This window comes from Halyomorpha halys, unplaced genomic scaffold, assembly GCF_000696795.3.
Source record: "Halyomorpha halys isolate HHAL.00 unplaced genomic scaffold, Hhal_1.1 Scaffold766.1, whole genome shotgun sequence".
NCBI lineage: Eukaryota > Metazoa > Arthropoda > Insecta > Hemiptera > Pentatomidae > Halyomorpha > Halyomorpha halys.
Genome location: NW_027111507.1, coordinates 289,279 through 307,505, shown reverse-complemented (window position 1 = coordinate 307,505; position 18,227 = coordinate 289,279). Strand labels below are relative to the sequence as shown.

Genomic DNA, 18,227 nt, shown 5'->3' with positions numbered 1-18,227 from the left:
TTTTTATGTGATGGGGAAAAACTTAAAAATGAGCTTTTGAACATTTTTATAAAATATGATTCTTTGAACTATTAAAAAATAGCTCTATAATTTAGATGGTGTGAATCTTATACTAATTTCATAGTAATAAAAAAAATTTATCTTACTCGTTTATCAATGGTAGCATCGCTAAGTTTGGAAATTCTTCCTTCATTTGTAAGTGAAATGAGTTCATTTCATTTAATATTTCAGAACTAGACCCATTTCCTTTTTTGTGGAGTGAAATGTATTTCAGATTACATCTGGAATAAAAGTGTATTGGGATGAGAGCTCTTAATATTTATAATCATCAGAAAATTTATCATAACATTGAAAGTGACTAATGTTTCTCATGATAATAATTTATTATAATGACTTAAACAAAAAATTATAACATTTAAAATGACTAGAAAGCATACAAAACAATGGTAATCCTCAGGATGTATTATTGTTGTTATATGCTATTGTAATATAGCATGCTATATTTAATGCCTAGAATACTTTATTTAATCTCTATCAGAGAAAATATAGAACAGAAGTTTTACTTCGATGCTTTATTCCTATTCACTCATATAAAATACAAATATTGTATATTCCCCCCTACACTGTTAATATTATTGAGTACATGCCGAATTCCGTCAATACACTGACTGTCTTAGAGGTATAATGTAACAATAATATTAGCACTTGTGATATGCATACCACGTTCAGTAATATTGATTTAATAATATAGATCTTGTACGGAAGGCTTATACTCAAGTACCAGGGGGATATAGCATATTCATTATACTCTTTTTTTTTTTTTTTTTAATGACCCCCTTTTTGGTCAGTTCTGACATACGGGGGGAAGGGAGATTGGTTATCAACAGATCATCCTAATCTACTGATGGTGGGGGACCAAGTTTTCATTTCGTTAATAAATGAAGGTAGATCCTCCAGGCCGGATTGGAACCAGCACCACTGCAGTTCCGAGGTTGCAAAGACCTACGCCTCAGTTCCCTCAGATACAGACAGATAATATCCAGAAAATCCATTATAATCCTTAAATAGTTCCATAAATTTCTCTAAATACCCAACAGTGCCTTGTCTTCCCTCTTTCTCACCCCCATATTAATTATGGTTTCCTGATATAAAGTGAAATGACTAAGGAACTTGAAGGGATATTAAAGCGCCTTATGGATTCCTTTATATGATTTATCTTTGGGATTCCCAGACGCACGTATATTTCTGTTTTTGTGAATTTATTCCTTTTATATACGTAGTTCCTTAAATATCCATAGGTTTCTTCCTATTCCTATCCCCAAAAAATAGCATAATTTCGTACTTCACTCCTGACCTTGAGTTCCTCTTTATACTCCTTGAAAACTAGAACTCAGAACAAACCAATATACTTACTTCGTCTAATAGAACCACTTCCTTTGACAAATCCTTTCGTTGGCATCTTCCCTAACATCCTTCAGACATTTGCTATTTCTTCACAGCCTGAAATGTTAATCTTCGGATTAAATTAAAAATTTTTTTTGTAAAAACACTGTGATTGCTTAAACTGCAACTAGTTTATAGTCTAGGGCCAATATAATTTATGGGCATTCTTTTTATTATTTTTTTGATCCCACAATAAAGATCATGTAATTTTTTTCGAATGTCTCATAATTAAGTGAATATAAACATAAAGATTTGATTTATTTTCAGCAAACTAATTGGATTTTACACAGCTTTAATATTTTATCGATCTTTTATTCTCTTTCTCTATTGTTAATTATTTTCTTCAACTGTTTTCTTGGAATACCAAAAACCAACAATTTTTCTGCTACAGCTGAATGTGGTCCAACTTTTATTGGTTTTTAAGCCATCGAAAGACTGTGTCAAGGGTGGGGAATATTTCACCATGGTACTGTCTTGGGAATTATTCGGCGTTTTCTTCGCACGCGTCATGTCCGAAAGAATCTGAAAACCTTTTTTTGCATCACGGTATCACAGATTTTGAACGTTATATGATCACAGACTCCAAGGATTCGTTAGAAGTTGAGTGATTAACAACGTATCAGTTTTACGCAATATAAAAGTTACTTCATTCATTTTAATCAATGATAATTTAATTTATACGATATTTATTGTTTTATTTTATTCAATATTTTCCCAGGTAAGAATGAATAGTTAATAAAGTTCTTGAAAAAGAATTTCTAGAATTATCCTACATTTTACCACCCTGTCTTTACCTAAACGGGAAGGTAGAGATTTTATTACATGGAGCCACCAAGAAATAAAATTCAACCCACCCTGGCCGAAATCGGACCGGTGCCGATGCGGTTTAGGGGTTGCTTATAAGGTGACACCTTAATACATTCTCTTAAAACGGCCTCATATAGTCTTTGTGTGACTATATCACAGTATATAATCATATTATATAGTATACTACATACAATAGTAAGGGTATCTACTGCAACCGTAAAAACATTCGAATCCGAGTTTCGAGTGTTACGGAAATACACGATTTAGGTCCCCTGAGCCATAGAACCAATCTTCGTAAAATGCTATTTCCTCTGGCTAAAGAGGTGTTATACGAAACCTAAATTACGTATTTACAATTAGGTATGTATCTGAAATATTACAGCAAACTTAACGCTAAAATTGATTGACCGGATATGCCGGTTTAAATTAGGGGTTTACACTTATTTTTACTAAAAAAGGCTACAACAATTTTAATTTTTATAGAATTTTTTTTTTTAGCTTTAGAAAAGACTTTAATTTAGGGACTTCGATATCCGGGGATGGAGAGGAGCTGATGACGTACTCTCAGAGTTGTGTGAAGGTGGTTAACTAGATTTACACCATTTTACAACTACAACTCGATGGAAACCATTCTACAACTACAACGAGATACACACCATTCTACAACTGCAACTAGACGGACACCATTCTTGTTTATGCTGTTTATCCAGTGTTTAGAAGGATTCTATTTATATATGCTGAAAATTGAAACAAACAAGAATAAATAATTTAAGAAAAGAATAGATGTTAATTGTTAAATATTTCTATGACCTAATATCCAGTATTTTAATATAACATTAGAAGTAGCTATTCGTTCAATCAGAACTAATCCAGGAGGGACCATTTACAATAGACTGTCTCCACATTTAGTATATGCAGATGATGTAGAGATTGCCGCGAGAACCCGAGAAGCATTAAAAGGAACATTTCAGGAATTGGAAGAAGCAGCATATGAATTGGGCCTTAAGATGAATGAAGACAAGACGGTGTATATGAAAATCTCAAGAAAGGATAAGGAAGAGAATAATAAAGTGATGTTCAAATACCACAGTTTTAGTTCTGTACCTGGGAAGTCTGGTTACAGATGGTAAAAAGTAAAGAGCGAACTAAAGGCCAGGATAACAGTAGGAAATAGATGTTATTTCTCACTGCAGAAAATATTGAATTTTAGAGCTCTCTAAAAGGATGAGCGTGATCATTTACAAAACCATCGTAAGGCCAGTAGTGATCTATGGGAGAGCCCTTGACAAGAAAAGCAGAACAGATTCTCAACTCCTGGGAGAGAAAGGTATTGAGAAGGATATAGGGGGGAGTCTCGGAGGATGAAGTTTGGAGAAGAAGAAGGAATGAGGATCTGATAAATCTGTACGGGGAACCCAGTATCGTGGCGTTAATTAAAAGAGCAAGAATAAGATGGTTAGAACACGTTGAGAGGATGCCCGATGAAAGGATACCCAAAAAGATGGTTTATGGCAAACCAGATGGAAAAGGGAAAAGAGGACGTTCCCGGATCATATGGCTGGATGATATGGAGGAGGATTTGAAGCTCTTGAAGGATGGTAGATGGAAGGAGAAAGCAAGAGACCGTGTAGATTGGTTAGCTGTTGTGGAGCCCGGGGCTTGGAGGACCATAATAATAATAATAATATCCAGTAATCAGAATAACTATTATAAGTGGGAATGTAAACTATATAATTTCTAATGTACACATAAATGCATGTCAGCCTGATTTGATTAAATTGGTAAACCACTTCACGAAATTTATATTTTGTGTCAATTAAGGCTAACCAGGCTCTATAATTTTATTAATATTAATATCACTTGATCATCGATGCGATGATCTCTGTTCATAAAATATAATGAAAGAAAATTTCATAAACACTATATTTGTATTTATTAAATAATATCTGAGTGAATCTTCAAGCTTTTTCTAATTTCATAAAATAATTAATTACCTTTTCGGATCATTGTTGCAATAATTCAGAAAACCCCAGCACAGAGGGTGACTGCTTTGGTTTTTAAACAATCCAGCCGGTCCACCGAACTCTACTTCAGGTAGTACAGAGTTGATTCCTTCAGCACATCCCGTGACATAATCAATGTATTCTTAAAAAAAAGGAAAAAAAAAAAAAAAAAAAAAAGAACTAGCTGAAGAACGCTTGATGTTACTTCATTTACAGATAGTTTGTAATGGGGCAGGAAACCTGACCCGCTTGTAGCCCTGCATAAGGGGGCCCCCGAAAGATCTCCAACAATTACATATTTTTTTATTCAGATAATTTTTTTTAACCTCGCTTTTTTAGAATTTGTTGTACCAGTGTAATTTTATTTTCCAAGAAAGTTAATGTATGTAGATCAGTGCTAAGGACAAATAGCATTTAGGGAGCCTAGGAGGTAATAATATTGGGGCATCCCCAACATAAAAAGTTTCAAGAAAACTTAGACTAACTGTTAAAAAGTGCAACAATTAGGTTACATATTTAACGTTATGTTAAAGTGGCCGATTAGTCCGCTTAACGCTTAATCAGCCACTGAAACTATTCAGGGACGTCTTAAGATTGTCATAAGTCTTCATCTTCACTGCATAATGGGTCTCTATGGTGTTTACATTTACACTGTTACAGAACAACGTAACTACAGAATATATTCTTTCATTACTTATTCCAATGAATAAATGTAAGTAGGGCGTTTCAGGAGGAAAGCTCAATAATTAAAGGGGCTTAATTCCCCTAAAATGTAGCTCAGTGCAACCAACCTCATCTTCATATCTTAATCTTTGTGGTTGCTCTTACTCCTGTAGAACAGGTCCGTTACCTTAGACTACAGCTGGACAAACGACTAACTTGGAATCCTCATACAAGACTGAAAAGACAGAAACCCCACGTCGATTTCGACTATTACAGCACTTACTAGACAAACGGTCTAGACTTCCAATTCATTACAAAAGACTGATCTATATGACAAAAATAAGACCTATCTGGACATACGGAGTTGAGCTTGGGGGCTCCACTAAGTCTTCGAATTCCTCTCCAATCCTTACAATCCAAAATCTTTCGTAATATCCTCAATGCTCCTTACTTCGTCACAAATAAAATCCTCTATAAAGACCTTAATGTTCCCTATGTAACCGGTCTAGTCCGAGCCAGATATCAATCCTTCCATTACAAACTCCTTAACCACTCAAACTCATTAGTTTCTAACCTTGCTTCCTCTTTCATTCCAGACAATCCTCCGAGGCGTCTGAAAAGAAGATGGCCTCGAGAACTTATATTATAAAAATGTTTTTAGAGTACTACCAATGGGTAGTTTCTCTACATGCTTGTACCATACCATTATGACATTACTTCAAATTTACTTGATGTAATTTTATGTATAGTTTTAACTATCAATAAATAAAATCTTTTGTCGAGATGCTGATTTTTTTCCAGACAAAAACACGTTTTTTCCTTAAAAATACAATATTTTTTATTGCAACTAAAGATTATAAATTTTTGTCAACATTTTCTAAATCCACAATAAATTTCTGAGATCTCTATACTTATCGAGAGTAGTCATAGGGATCTCTAAGCTTACTAATTTGTGCTCATTATATCTTGTGCACTAGTTACCTGTGAAAGTTTTTTTACTACAATATAGTTTAAAATTGACTCAAGTCTACTTTAAACCCAAGGACCCTATGTCTAATTTTTTTTTCAAGTGAAACATTTTTAGAAGTGATAGGGCAAATTGGTATCAATCAGACAAAAAAGTGAAAAAATTTATCTTTCCTCATTCTCAATATATAAAAGAGACATTTCATTTAATTAAGATTTCCCTAAATCAAATTTTATTTCCTAACTCTGAAATAATAATATCGTTAACAAATGCTTCAAGAAGCTTCACTTAGTGGAAAAACTTGGAGAAAAAGAAAATAAATTATGGAAGCTAAGGGGAGAGACACAGTTTCCTCACAACATCCAAGGAAAAACTTTAATTTTTTGAGTTTTATTAGTTTTTTAATTTTTGACCTCAAGGCAGGATAAGAGATTTTAAACAATTGTAAAACGGTGAAAGAAATTGATATTATTTATACTTATATTACCTTCCAATCCAAAATTAAGCACATTATACATCTTTAAATCTGGTTCATTCCAGGTCTCAAATCTCCATTCCGAAACATATTTTCTTCCATATTTGTCTGAAAAAAAGAGGAAAATCTCACTTTTTAATTATTAAATTTAAAAAAGAAATCACTAAAATAAATAAAAGATAAGCAAGATAAGGTGAAAACGGGTTATCTGATATTTTTTTCAATGGTTTCTGATTGTATTACGAATTTTAAGAAAAAAATCATATCGGACGCTATTTGGACCTGAATATGTAAATCACCAAAAAACCTTTTCTTCACGATTGTTTTCGTGAAGAAAAAAGTTAATTATCAATAGAATCAATAAAAAATAATTGACTTATATTGAAAAAAAGAATTTGTGTGTACGCTCAATAACCATATATGCTTAACTAATTTGAAAGATACCGGATTATTATAGTTTTGGCAAATAATACAGTATTATAAAATAAGTAACATGATTGGTAAGAAAGAAATTCAAAAATAAAAATATTTTTCCCTTTGCATTAACTTCGAATGTTTTAGCCCAAAAATGATTTTTCAACTTTGCCCATGGGCCAAAACCTAACTTAATTAAAACACCACGTTGCTATGCCATAACATTGCCTATCTGTTGACAATCCTTAAAAAATACTTATTTAAAGTACAAACGTGTGCCACATATCCAGTCAAACTTCCAACTAATTCAAATTCATCATTCATATCCTTGTACTAGCAATTGTCTGACAAGTGTGATGCACTGCCACATTCAACTTCGCTTGTTTGTTTTGTTACTAATACTAAGAATACACATATTTTTACTATTTTTAGAAATAAATTCTAAATCATACCAAGCTCTATATAGCCAATTAATATCGGGTACAGCCGCTTATTCTATACATACTTATTATCAGTTATTTATTTTTTATTGTTTATCTTTATTATTCATTATTGTACCATCGTCATATCGCTGTAAATATTTTGGTAGTTAGGGGTCTTTTGCACGATACTATACTCCCCATTATAAGTTATTAAAAAAAAAAAAAAAAAAGGAAACCTACCGAACTGGTATATATACAAATATATATATATATACCATAGATTCTGTTCATTTTTGAGAAGTTTATGGATAAGAGAATGTTTTATAAAGTCTACATAAATTATTCCACTTGTTTATTCAGGCCGATATGAATATTAGCGACAAATATTATAATTAATTGTTAGAGCTGCGGTAATTATAATCACCTACGTAACGCTGGGCTACTGCTGATGTAAGCCATTTCCAGAAATATCTACCGCCATTCTTGATAAGTTCTTTCTTCTGAACAGTTTCAGGGTTCACCATTAATTCGATTATAGGTTTCATCCCATCTTCGACAATCCAATCTATCACTTTATCAAGAAGATCCCAGTTTATTGTGTCATCAGAATTACTATAAGGAGAATCAATTAATAAAAAACAACATATATCTGACTCTTCTGTTAACGATTAATGTTTAACTGTAGGTCTCTGTTGCACAAGAGTAAATAGTGCAAAATTCCATAGCATTGAAATGGTATGATTTTTTTTCGATATACTCAAGGTCTTTTAAACAACATGCTAGATTGACACATAATACTTACAAATACAGAAGGTTGAGCAACCAATGAATCCTTACGAACTCGATACCTTGATTCGGTAGTGACGATATTATCGCCAGATTATGTTCAACTTCCTTGGACGTCAAAAATTTTCGTGTTGATGTCTGGTCAAAAAGCGAGGGACTGCAAATCATTTATAGCCTGATATTAAATAAAATTAAATTGAGTGGTTATCGATAAAATAAAGTTTATCCAGATTATTATTGTGAAAATGCTAAAAATAATAACATTTATTTGTAAATTACTATTAGTAGTTTCTTTTTTTTTTTTCATGGGTATATGTTGTTTCCGAAATATGTTTTACTGGATATCGTTTATAGTTTAAGAAGACTTCTTCTGTGAGACGGGTGAATATTAAGAAAATTAATAAACTATATCTATTATTAACTTATAATTTTAATTTGATAAGTTTCGTATAATGTGTTTCACAAATATTTAATAATCGTTATATTCTTACGATAACCTGATTGATTCACATTCATTATGATTTATTCATAATGAGTATTAACATATCAACTGTAAAATGTATGTATAAAAGTGGACAGACTCCGACTATAAACCATTTTTGTTTTTGCATTCTGAGAACGATATTCCTTTCACCTTTCCCCTTTTTTTATCAGTTTTTCCCTGTCGTGTTGACGGTAATATAAATTCATTGATGGCAGTTATGAATATAAATTAATAAATGAGCTAAAACATTTTTTTACAATAAGTACAAATAATAAAATGATACTAAGGCACACCCAAAAAACTTTTTTGCTTTTTTTATTTATTTATTTAATGTGATTTACAACTGGAAAAATAATAAATAAAATAAGTAAATATGTTGTATGTTTCATACACACTTGAAAATCTTGGGAAGGAACCACTCATTGGTGGTACTTCAAGCATTAATTTAAATTAAAAGGTCCCGTGGCCATCTTCTTTTCAGACGCCTCGGAGGATTATCAGGGATTTTAATGATGAAAGATTAAGAATTAATGGGTTAGGATGTGCATCAAGCTAATCAAGCCGTAGCAAAAAAATAAATTAAAAATAAAATACATTAGGCATATATAAAATATTTCATTTTTTTTTATTGTTTAATTTATGTCATGATTAAAATTTCGGAATGTATTATAATGCTTCAATGAATTCCTATACGTTGTATCTTATTCAATACCAATAAAGCCCATAATAAATGTTTTTAGGAACTATTTCTGACTATGTGAAATAAATAACACAAAAATCTGGATTTACATAAAAAATAGTTTTTTATTGGACTTGGCATGATGGTCACACGTAGGTACACAATATTGATCACAGCTTTAGTTTACAATACTTTTTCTAAAACTATATTTATTTACTGACTACGCAAAATCGATTTAACTTAGTGTTTGTTCATACCTTTTTCTTTTTAGTTATTAGAGAAAAAAATTGTAAATCTGACAAGTCCCTGAAACTCCAGAATGACTTCAATAAAATGATAACGCGTAAGATTTTGGCTGCAGACTTTATTTTTATTAGACTTTATTCTAATTTATTTTATGAATAAAGAATAGTTCAAAGAAAGCTGTTAGAATATACTGAAGTAGCTAGAGAGATCTACTTAATTCGAACAGTGTATGAGTATACACTTTATACGTTGATATAGTATTATTTTTCAGCACCTTTTTTAAATTAAGATTAGTTGAATTCCACCCTCATCTGATAAAGGTTATGGTTGCAGGTTCTAGCAGTCCGAATTCCAAATCTAATAAATTACTTTGTATGAGCTAATAAATTATTTTTCTTACAAAATCTGGTTTTTATCAGACCACTCTTTCTTCTAAGATAACTTTTACAACACAGTTTACATTACGATTATTTAAAAGTATGACGCAGTGTTACCCAACACATAGTTTCAAAAATCAAATTGTGAGAAATAGACAGAAATATTTTGGTACGGGCTATCTATTTTACATTTCAGGAACTTGAAAACCGAGGAAATACGAGAGCAATCTATATTATGTGAAAGTATTGGTATAAAGCATAAACACATTGCGGAATTTGTCTTTTTGCTTCTTGTTACATAAAATAGGAAGTTAGGGGAACCTTTACACCTAAAGTCACAAAAGATAAATCTTGCAGATCAAGTTTAAAAAAAGTCTTTGAAATGGATTTTTTTAAAAAATAAAACCAATATTTCAACTATGAAACATTCTAATTAAATTTCAACAAAATAATGGTTGGCAATTAAGAAAATATTAAAGTAACTAAATAAAGATTTGAAGATTGAGTTGTATTTGAATTGTCTAATTCCTTTCAAAATCTTCTGCGAAACACGCGTTTCAGCTAAGGTTTCTACCAAGTGAAATAAGTGATTAAATGTTCTGTGAAATGGTTAAATAAATCTTATCAATTTTGCTAATAAGTTCAAAATTAAAAAATTTTCTTTTCAAATATTATTTAATAGGCATAAAGAAAAATAAAAAGCATAAGAATAATAAGGAATGAGGAAATTGCAGACATTCTTATTTGTCAACTGTTCGATTATGAGGGTATTTTAGTGAGGACTGAACATTACTCATATATCAAAAATTATTTAGGGTTGGCTAATTAATTAATTAATTAATGTGAATAAGTGAAGTGTATTTGAATCGTTATCTATGAATAAGTAGGTTGTTTGGGTTTATTTCAATAATTAACTTTACATTGTATTTCTGATAGAGTTCAAAACAAAATAATAAGTTTAAATACAAATAATAAAACTAAACTTGATACAAAAAGAATGAAATTGAACTTGGCTTAACGAATTTTTTTTATTTTTGTTCTAAAATGCAATGAATTTGCTATGGCAATAGATAATTTTTGATTTATCAATCAATCTTGTCTTTGTTTCATATTTTGGACTTGTCTAATAATTTCTTTCTTAATTTATTGTAATAGATCATTTCTTCCTCTCATTCCTGCCTGGCCGTGGTTGTATCTAGCTTTATTCCCTCAATGTAATGTTGAGTGCGAATTAATGAGATTAAAGATGGTTGCTTTACACTTAAGGTACCCTGATTTGTCTGACTCCAGTCTACTGGGGCAAGGTAGATCTTCACTTATTATATGATGAATATATATTTGTGAATTTGATAAATATATAATTGAAGCAATAAACTGACCGTTGGTGACTTGCTCTTGTGAAAACTGGTGCTAGCCTGGTCATGATTACCTCCAGAACCTTGCTCATCACCAAGAGGAGACATATAGGTCTGGGAGCTGCTTATCATCCCTGGGAGCACTGCCAGTTTTTTGCCTTTCCACGGCAATACAGAGATCATGTATGTCCTGAGTAGGCACAGGTCCTACCAGGGTATACCGTGGTGCGTCTCACAAAACCTTCCTCTTCAGACGGATCATCTCTGGGGTAAATCACCTTTATGAAGACCTTAGTGGCCTTTTCAAGGGTGGTTGCCTGGTAACCTCCATGCTTGAGGGCTGCCAACGTATGCTGTGGAGTCAATTTGCCAAGGGCTACCATATACGGAATACCCCACGGATTCTATGTAGACTCTTCGACGATGAGTTCGTCCCAGGATCTCTTTTTCTGCGTGCGTACCTCGCTTCGATATGCCCTGACATTCAATACATTACGAAGTACAGTGCGCCTCTCGTCACATCTGCACTTCTGGTACGACCGCTGGGCCTTGTAGAGGTCGGTTTTTCTGATGGTTAAGGCCGGTGTCCACCATGGGAGAGGTCAAGCCACCAAGCGATCGGATCCCCAGACAGTGTTTCAAGAGTTGGAATATGAGCAGATGATCACATTTCTATTTCTAGCGGTGTTCGCTTCTATGGCGGCGATGCTTTCTTCTATCACGTTTCTTTCAGGTATGTATAGAGATACTAGAGTAAAAGCGACTCTGCCTACCTGATGTAGCATGCCGCATAATCCGCCATGGTGTACTGTCTCAGATCCATCACGTCGAGATTGGTGATTGTTGACTATAATTGCATCCCCAGGCCTCCTCTCTCAACTACTCAGGGCTATAATTCTTGAGGCCATACCCCGCGACTTAGTTCCCACGGCAGCTCGGTTCCTGGATCGCAAGCTTTGTGAGAGAGCTCTCAGCTCATTCGCCACAAGATGCCGACAGACCATGTTGAGCTGGAGGATGGTGGTTTTATTCATAGAAAGTAGATTTCGCCATTTCTTGGGCTACTTTAAGTGCACTTAGCAATCTCGGCTACCCGATTTGTGCTTCCTTTGGTTCAATGGTGCATTTGCTCGCACACAGTTAATACAGTTCGGGGCAGCCTGGGCCTTTTTTATTGGACACTCCTTTAGAACATGGCCACTTTCTGTACACCATATACAAACCACAGCTTCCTCTTTACATGTGGCCTTGGTGAGCCTATAGACCTGGCACTTTGTACAGCAAGGGGCCTCGAGGTGATCTTTAAAAGTCAACGACCACCACCCACCATCGACACTTCCCATTTCTAATGGGTGGAACCTTACCATGGGGTGAATTTATAGCACCTAGTGCTTAGTAAAGCCATTCTTAGTAACAGTAGAGAAAATCGGTCGAAGATCATCATTTACTAATGAGGTGGGGACCGGCTTCTCGGTTATTCTTCCCCACAAAAACCTAACTAGTTCCTCTTGGTCCCAGGAGTGGGCACATCTCTCACCCCAATCTTAGATTACCTCCTCAGGGCTAGCATAGCTTGTAGTCCTCTGTCGCGAAGTTCTTTCCACCCAATAGCTTTGTTAAAAAGAGAACTGTCATCCAAGAAACCAAGAAAGCAGAACCCGACTTGGTCGCACCGATGATTGCTGCTTCCACGCCGATTTCTGTGGATTGTTGTGGACGGTAATCCATTTATGATATCAACTGCGGTCTTACCGGCTCCACTGATAGTGACGTAAGTTGGCTTCGGATTCTGGGTAGACTTGGATGGCAAGGATTTAACAATCTCTGCCATGGTCTTGGGTTTTGTATGCACCGCCGAATCGTTCAGCGAAACCTGCTCGGATTGAGCTTGCTCCCTTATTGGTTTTATCTCGTCAGCTGATTTTTTAGCTTTCTTCTTATTTCTTTTTCTTTTTATCTCTGTGAAAGGCGTAGGATCAGATAAAATATCACTGGGGCCTTCATCCGTTGCTTCTTTTATTTTCCTCGGTTGCTCTACAACTACAAGTCGCCGGTTAGATGTTGAGAATCCTTCTATGAGTTTTGGCACAGACTCCTCAACAATAATCTGGGTAATCATTGAATGGACACTCGGAGAAGTGAGCGTCTCTTCTACAGCTCTTTGGAAAAGGGTAGAAATATTTTCAAATTTATCCAGAGATTCCTTTGTTTTCTCATGCATAGTTTCAATTACATCAAGTAGATACTGAAACTTACCGTTGATGTAGTTCTGAACCTTTGTGCTAAAGTGGGCTAACGTCCCTGGCAGTATTTTTAATAAAAAATCTCAGGTTCTCCTGGATTAATTTTGCTTTCTGGAGTTCAGAATTACATGCAGCCTCTTCAGATACTGTAGATATATCATCCTGAGAACCTTTCCTAGCCTGTTTGGCATTAGACCTTAATAGCTTTTAAGATGTTTCTTCTTCAGCTTCTCTCGCCTCCATCTCTTCGATAATATGTCTGTTGGGCCTAACCTCAGACATTTGGTCACTAATTTTCACAGTGTCCTTTTTCACTCACTAATCACTAAAGTTCACCCTAGTTCACACTCGCGGGCTCAAAACTCAAATTGTCCAAACTAACCCAACCATGTTCAACTAGAAGAAAAGAAAAAAATATATATAAATGTATATGAACACAAAATAAACCTCAAAAACTCCTTACAAAAATAACACTGTCGTAGTAAACGCTTATGGGAAAGAGCACCAACATTCACTAACCTATGGGTGCCATATGTATACGTGTGCATTTACATATTATTACTATATAAATATATAGGGTCAAATAATGATTCTGATTCATTCTAGTAATTCGCTATAACGTCCTGACTTACTAAATATAATAATCTTACTTTCGGTGTTTTTTGATAAAACTTTTCTCTGACTTTATAAGGTTTAAAAAATGACCTTTCCTAGTTATCTACGTCTGATGGACACCGGATATAAACATAATCTCATTTTTTTCAATTATCCCAATATTGTGTTAAACGGGGAAGAGGCGTTTTGAAATTTGATTACTCAATTCATTATTTTTTATTTCAAAGATATACATACATTTTTTTCTTTAAAAAAAACAAAACAAAAAAAAAGTATATAAAATTAATTGATTACCTGAACCCTGTGCTTTTCCAAAATTTGGTTAAAGGGCCTTTCACAACATGAGGATTAATTGTAATCTTCATTGGAAATGTCGGAGCTAACAGAAGGGAAAGTATGAAGGCAATTTTCTTTACGTTTTCTGAAAATATAGAATTAATAATCAATATGAAATTCAACAACTATAAGTGCAAAGTATGAAACAGTAGATGATTATTATGCGGTAATGTATTCGAGAACCAGTACATGGTAAATAAATTATTTCTCTATCTTGAATCTTGATATAATTTTTATCTATTTGAGTATAGCATTCCAACAAGTTACTGCTAGTAGTGCTTCTAAAAACACTTTCTATACTTAGTCCAAGAGAAGCTTGGTTAAGTATAAAAATGTATATCACTGGTTCTCATATATTATGCCACACAATTCCTTAGGACTAGATAAGTGGTAATCTATTAAAAGTGGCCAGACACAATCAAGCATGTTTTATCAATCTTTATGAACAAGCATGCTTGAGCGATTATACGGTAATTTTGTGCTTCCTATAATTCAAGCCGGTCAGTGTAAAAGATTGATTAAAGTATCGAGCATCTGAACTTGAAACTTCAGACAAGTTATTTTTCTGCAAGAAAAGAAGAGGTCTTTAGACTTGAGCTTGAAATTGCGATGTATTGAAAATACCAGCTTGTAATAATTGTTAAATTTAATCAAACAGATATTATGGGTGCTCATTGTCGGTATTTGCCGCCTTATAATGACGAACAGATAGAAGGACGTTGAGATAAGACATCTGGGCCATTAGTGGTGTGTCAAAAAGGGTCAAGGGACCACTTTGATAAGGAGATTGGCTAGGAGGCAGGCCTCGCAATGCCGAACACCTTTATGATGACTGTTTGCACTCATAATCCTTATCACCAAGCCATAAGCAGCAAAAACAAAAAAATACTTTGGAGTAAAAGGTAGTGTAGTAGAAAGAAGTCATCAAAGTGACACACTCTAAAGAAGAGAGAGGAGGAGTATAATCGAGAGGTTGCCATAGGACACACGTAGTAAAACTTTCCAGGGGGGTAGACGGACAACCAGACAAGAACACTCTAAGGAAGGGAGAGGAGGTAATGCAGCGAAGAGAGACGGTCATCTCCAGCTGGGTCCGGCCGATGAGGATGAAAGAAAAGAGGACCAGGAGAAGCTAAGACCTATATGAACACCGCTAAGCCATCCAAACACATAAGATAAGTAAAAATCTTAAGTTGGCACTTTGAATGGCAAAATTGAATAAAATAAGAGTCAATATAATATGAATGGTCTCAATGGTACTCTCAATCCCAATGCAGTTAGTATGGACCCAACTGTAAGATTAGAATACTCCAGAATATTGGATACCATATCACAAAAATTTATGAGAGAAGGAAGTGACATATGAACTTCAGCAAAACTAATAATGCAACCTGTTGATAAATAAAAATAAAATTCAATGACGTTGTTTACGACAAAAGAAAACGACAGCACTCATAAGGTTGTTAAAGTACACTCTTTATTTGAAGTAATGCACCTGAAAAAATCGTGATATTGTTCCCTTATCTACCCTCACATCCTACTATCACTTAACTCCTTACTTATCTTCTCATTGTTATTGAGATTTAAATTGTTGTTAATCTAACCGAAATGTGTCAAACGACTTTTATACTTTCCAGTTTATTTTAAAATTCATTATTTCATTCTACTCGATTAAGAAAACAGGGTGATAAACAAAACCTTTATTCTCGGCATTTTGTTTCCTTTAATTTACCTGTAATACTTGAAGAGATCAGAAAATTGTGTTTGAAATCGTTTTATTTTATCATTGCCCTTTTCCAAATTCTCTCTGTCTGGGGAACTCCAAACCAAGCATTGCTAAAGGTAGAATAGGGCTCCAAGAGATCCAGTTCTTCTCTCCCAGCCGTGTGACTTGAAGTTAGCGGAGACTGAGTGGCCTTGAACCAAGTAGGCATATAACTTGAGTAGAGAAGCTGGTCATTGCCAGAACTTCAACAATAATTCACCAAAAGTCTTGAGGGTAATGCCGTTTCAACCTGCGGGAAGGATAATAGGGATGGTTGGGGCTGGATAGGGATTGTGTCAAGAGATTAGGATGATGAATAAGGTTCTTATGGAAGTTGGAAAATCTGGATGGAATAAGGTCTAGGACATAACTAATATTGAGGTAGTGGTATAATGTTTTGTTGATTACGTAATATGGAGCATTGAATATGATTCGTAGGACTCTGGATTGAAAGGACTGTTTATGATCGAAAATTTTAATGTCCTCCACAGTTCAAGTTTTTTTTTTTTTTTTTGATAGATAGATTTATTTATTGATAGATATTACAATCTGCCACACAGTTGTGGGCAATAGGTAATAGTGAAGAATGATCACATTATAATTATAATTATTATTATTAACAGATAATTATCCATGATATATTTCATGTAGACAAATATCTATCACCCCTCGTTAATAATTTTTGTATCTAAAAATATAAGATATAGACCAGTTTCTATTACCTTTCTAAGGAAGCAATGGGGCCTGTTCATGCTACGTATAAATAAATGATAAATACTTATAGATGCATGATAATATTAAATTGATTTTAGAAAATAAAAAAATAACTGCCAATTAGCTACAACATATACTATACGTATTATATTGTTAATTTTTTAGAATTACGATTTAAAAGAAAGTTAGAATTGAGAACAAATAATGGTTATTTATAAATTTTCGTAATAAATGGAATCACCAGTGACGTGGTGAGAGGGATCGCGAAGGTCCCCTGCTCTACCTCTCATGTGTGGGGGATAGAGTGGGCTCGGAGGTTCTTAGGTCGAGATTGTAAATATTGTGTATAATTTATTTTAATTAGTTTTATTATGTTAATTTTATTTATTTTTTCTGTTTATATACATATAGAGATTCTATTTATTTATATTTTATATTTTTTTAACTTATTTTATTTTATTTAATACTATTATTTTTTTGTTTTTTGTATGAAAGTGTACAATTACCATTAATACTCATTGCCCAAGTTTGTGCCAGATTGTAATATTATAAATAAATAAAGTTTTGTCATCTAAAAAAAAAAAAATAATAAACGGAAAAAATAGAAATTATTTTAATTTATAAGATTCTTATTCTTAAAGAGAAGCTACTTTTTAATAGAAAAATTCGGAAAGATTACAACTTTTTTCTTTCACCCGATTACTTAACTATATCGGGGTAGTGATGAGATGAAAAAATATAACCACTTTTTACGTAAATTAAATATCCATAAGAAATGTAGCACGGAAATATTTCCGTTCTTTATCATTATTCGGAGTAGATATAAACGAGAAACTGAAAAGAATTCTAACAGTCAAAAAAGAAAATATGAAATAAGAGACATTAGTACGAGTAGGTCATGTATATGTCGACCAACTTACTGAAAAAAAATCTAGTTATCCTGACAGGACAACTATACGTGTCATGTAGACAATGGGGTAGAAAGGATCCCTGGCAGTGAGGAATAATTCCAGCTTTATTTTGATGTTTTCCTCTTCGATGCGGTCTATTCCAAGGACTAACTGTAACATTAACCAACTAAATCTTCAATAATTATCCAATTTCTGAGACAGATCACAAAACATCACTGTTGTATATTGTTTCTTTTGAGAGAGAATAGAAAGTAGTTTACAAAATAGACCACATTCTGATGTTCCTAATAGCTTATAAAATTCTAGGATTATAAATATTTGAGTTTGAGTTATCTTATAAATTAAAGTAATTACTATTGTATCCATTTATTTATATTTAATTTTTTTTGTTAGATCACGAAACTTTAATTATTGATAACATTACTATCTGCAACAAATTTGGGCAATGAATAATAGTGGTAATTTTACACTTTCATACAAAAAAAAAATCATAAATAAAATAAAATAAGTAAATAAACATAA

At 33.3% G+C, this 18,227-nt stretch overlaps 1 protein-coding gene across 5 annotated transcripts in view; it reads right to left on the bottom strand.

Moving 5' to 3' along the window:
- The window catches only part of Idua (alpha-L-iduronidase), a 69,650-nt gene that overhangs the window by 17,981 nt on the left and 33,442 nt on the right, over positions 1-18,227 (bottom strand). For 3 of the 5 annotated variants that reach the window (XM_067049550.1, XM_067049552.1, XM_067049554.1), the window contains exons 2-7: positions 14,274-14,400; positions 7,997-8,137; positions 7,619-7,806; positions 6,371-6,466; positions 4,245-4,395; positions 147-281 (exon numbers count right to left, since the gene is read on the bottom strand). In XM_067049550.1, the coding sequence (XP_066905651.1) occupies positions 147-281; positions 4,245-4,395; positions 6,371-6,466; positions 7,619-7,806; positions 7,997-8,137; positions 14,274-14,400 (838 nt within the window). Of the gene's footprint in view, positions 1-146; positions 282-4,244; positions 4,396-6,370; positions 6,467-7,618; positions 7,807-7,996; positions 8,156-14,273; positions 14,401-16,047; positions 16,543-18,227 lie in introns of those variants that run through there. The other 2 variants (XM_067049551.1, XM_067049553.1) reach the window with 2 other exon arrangements.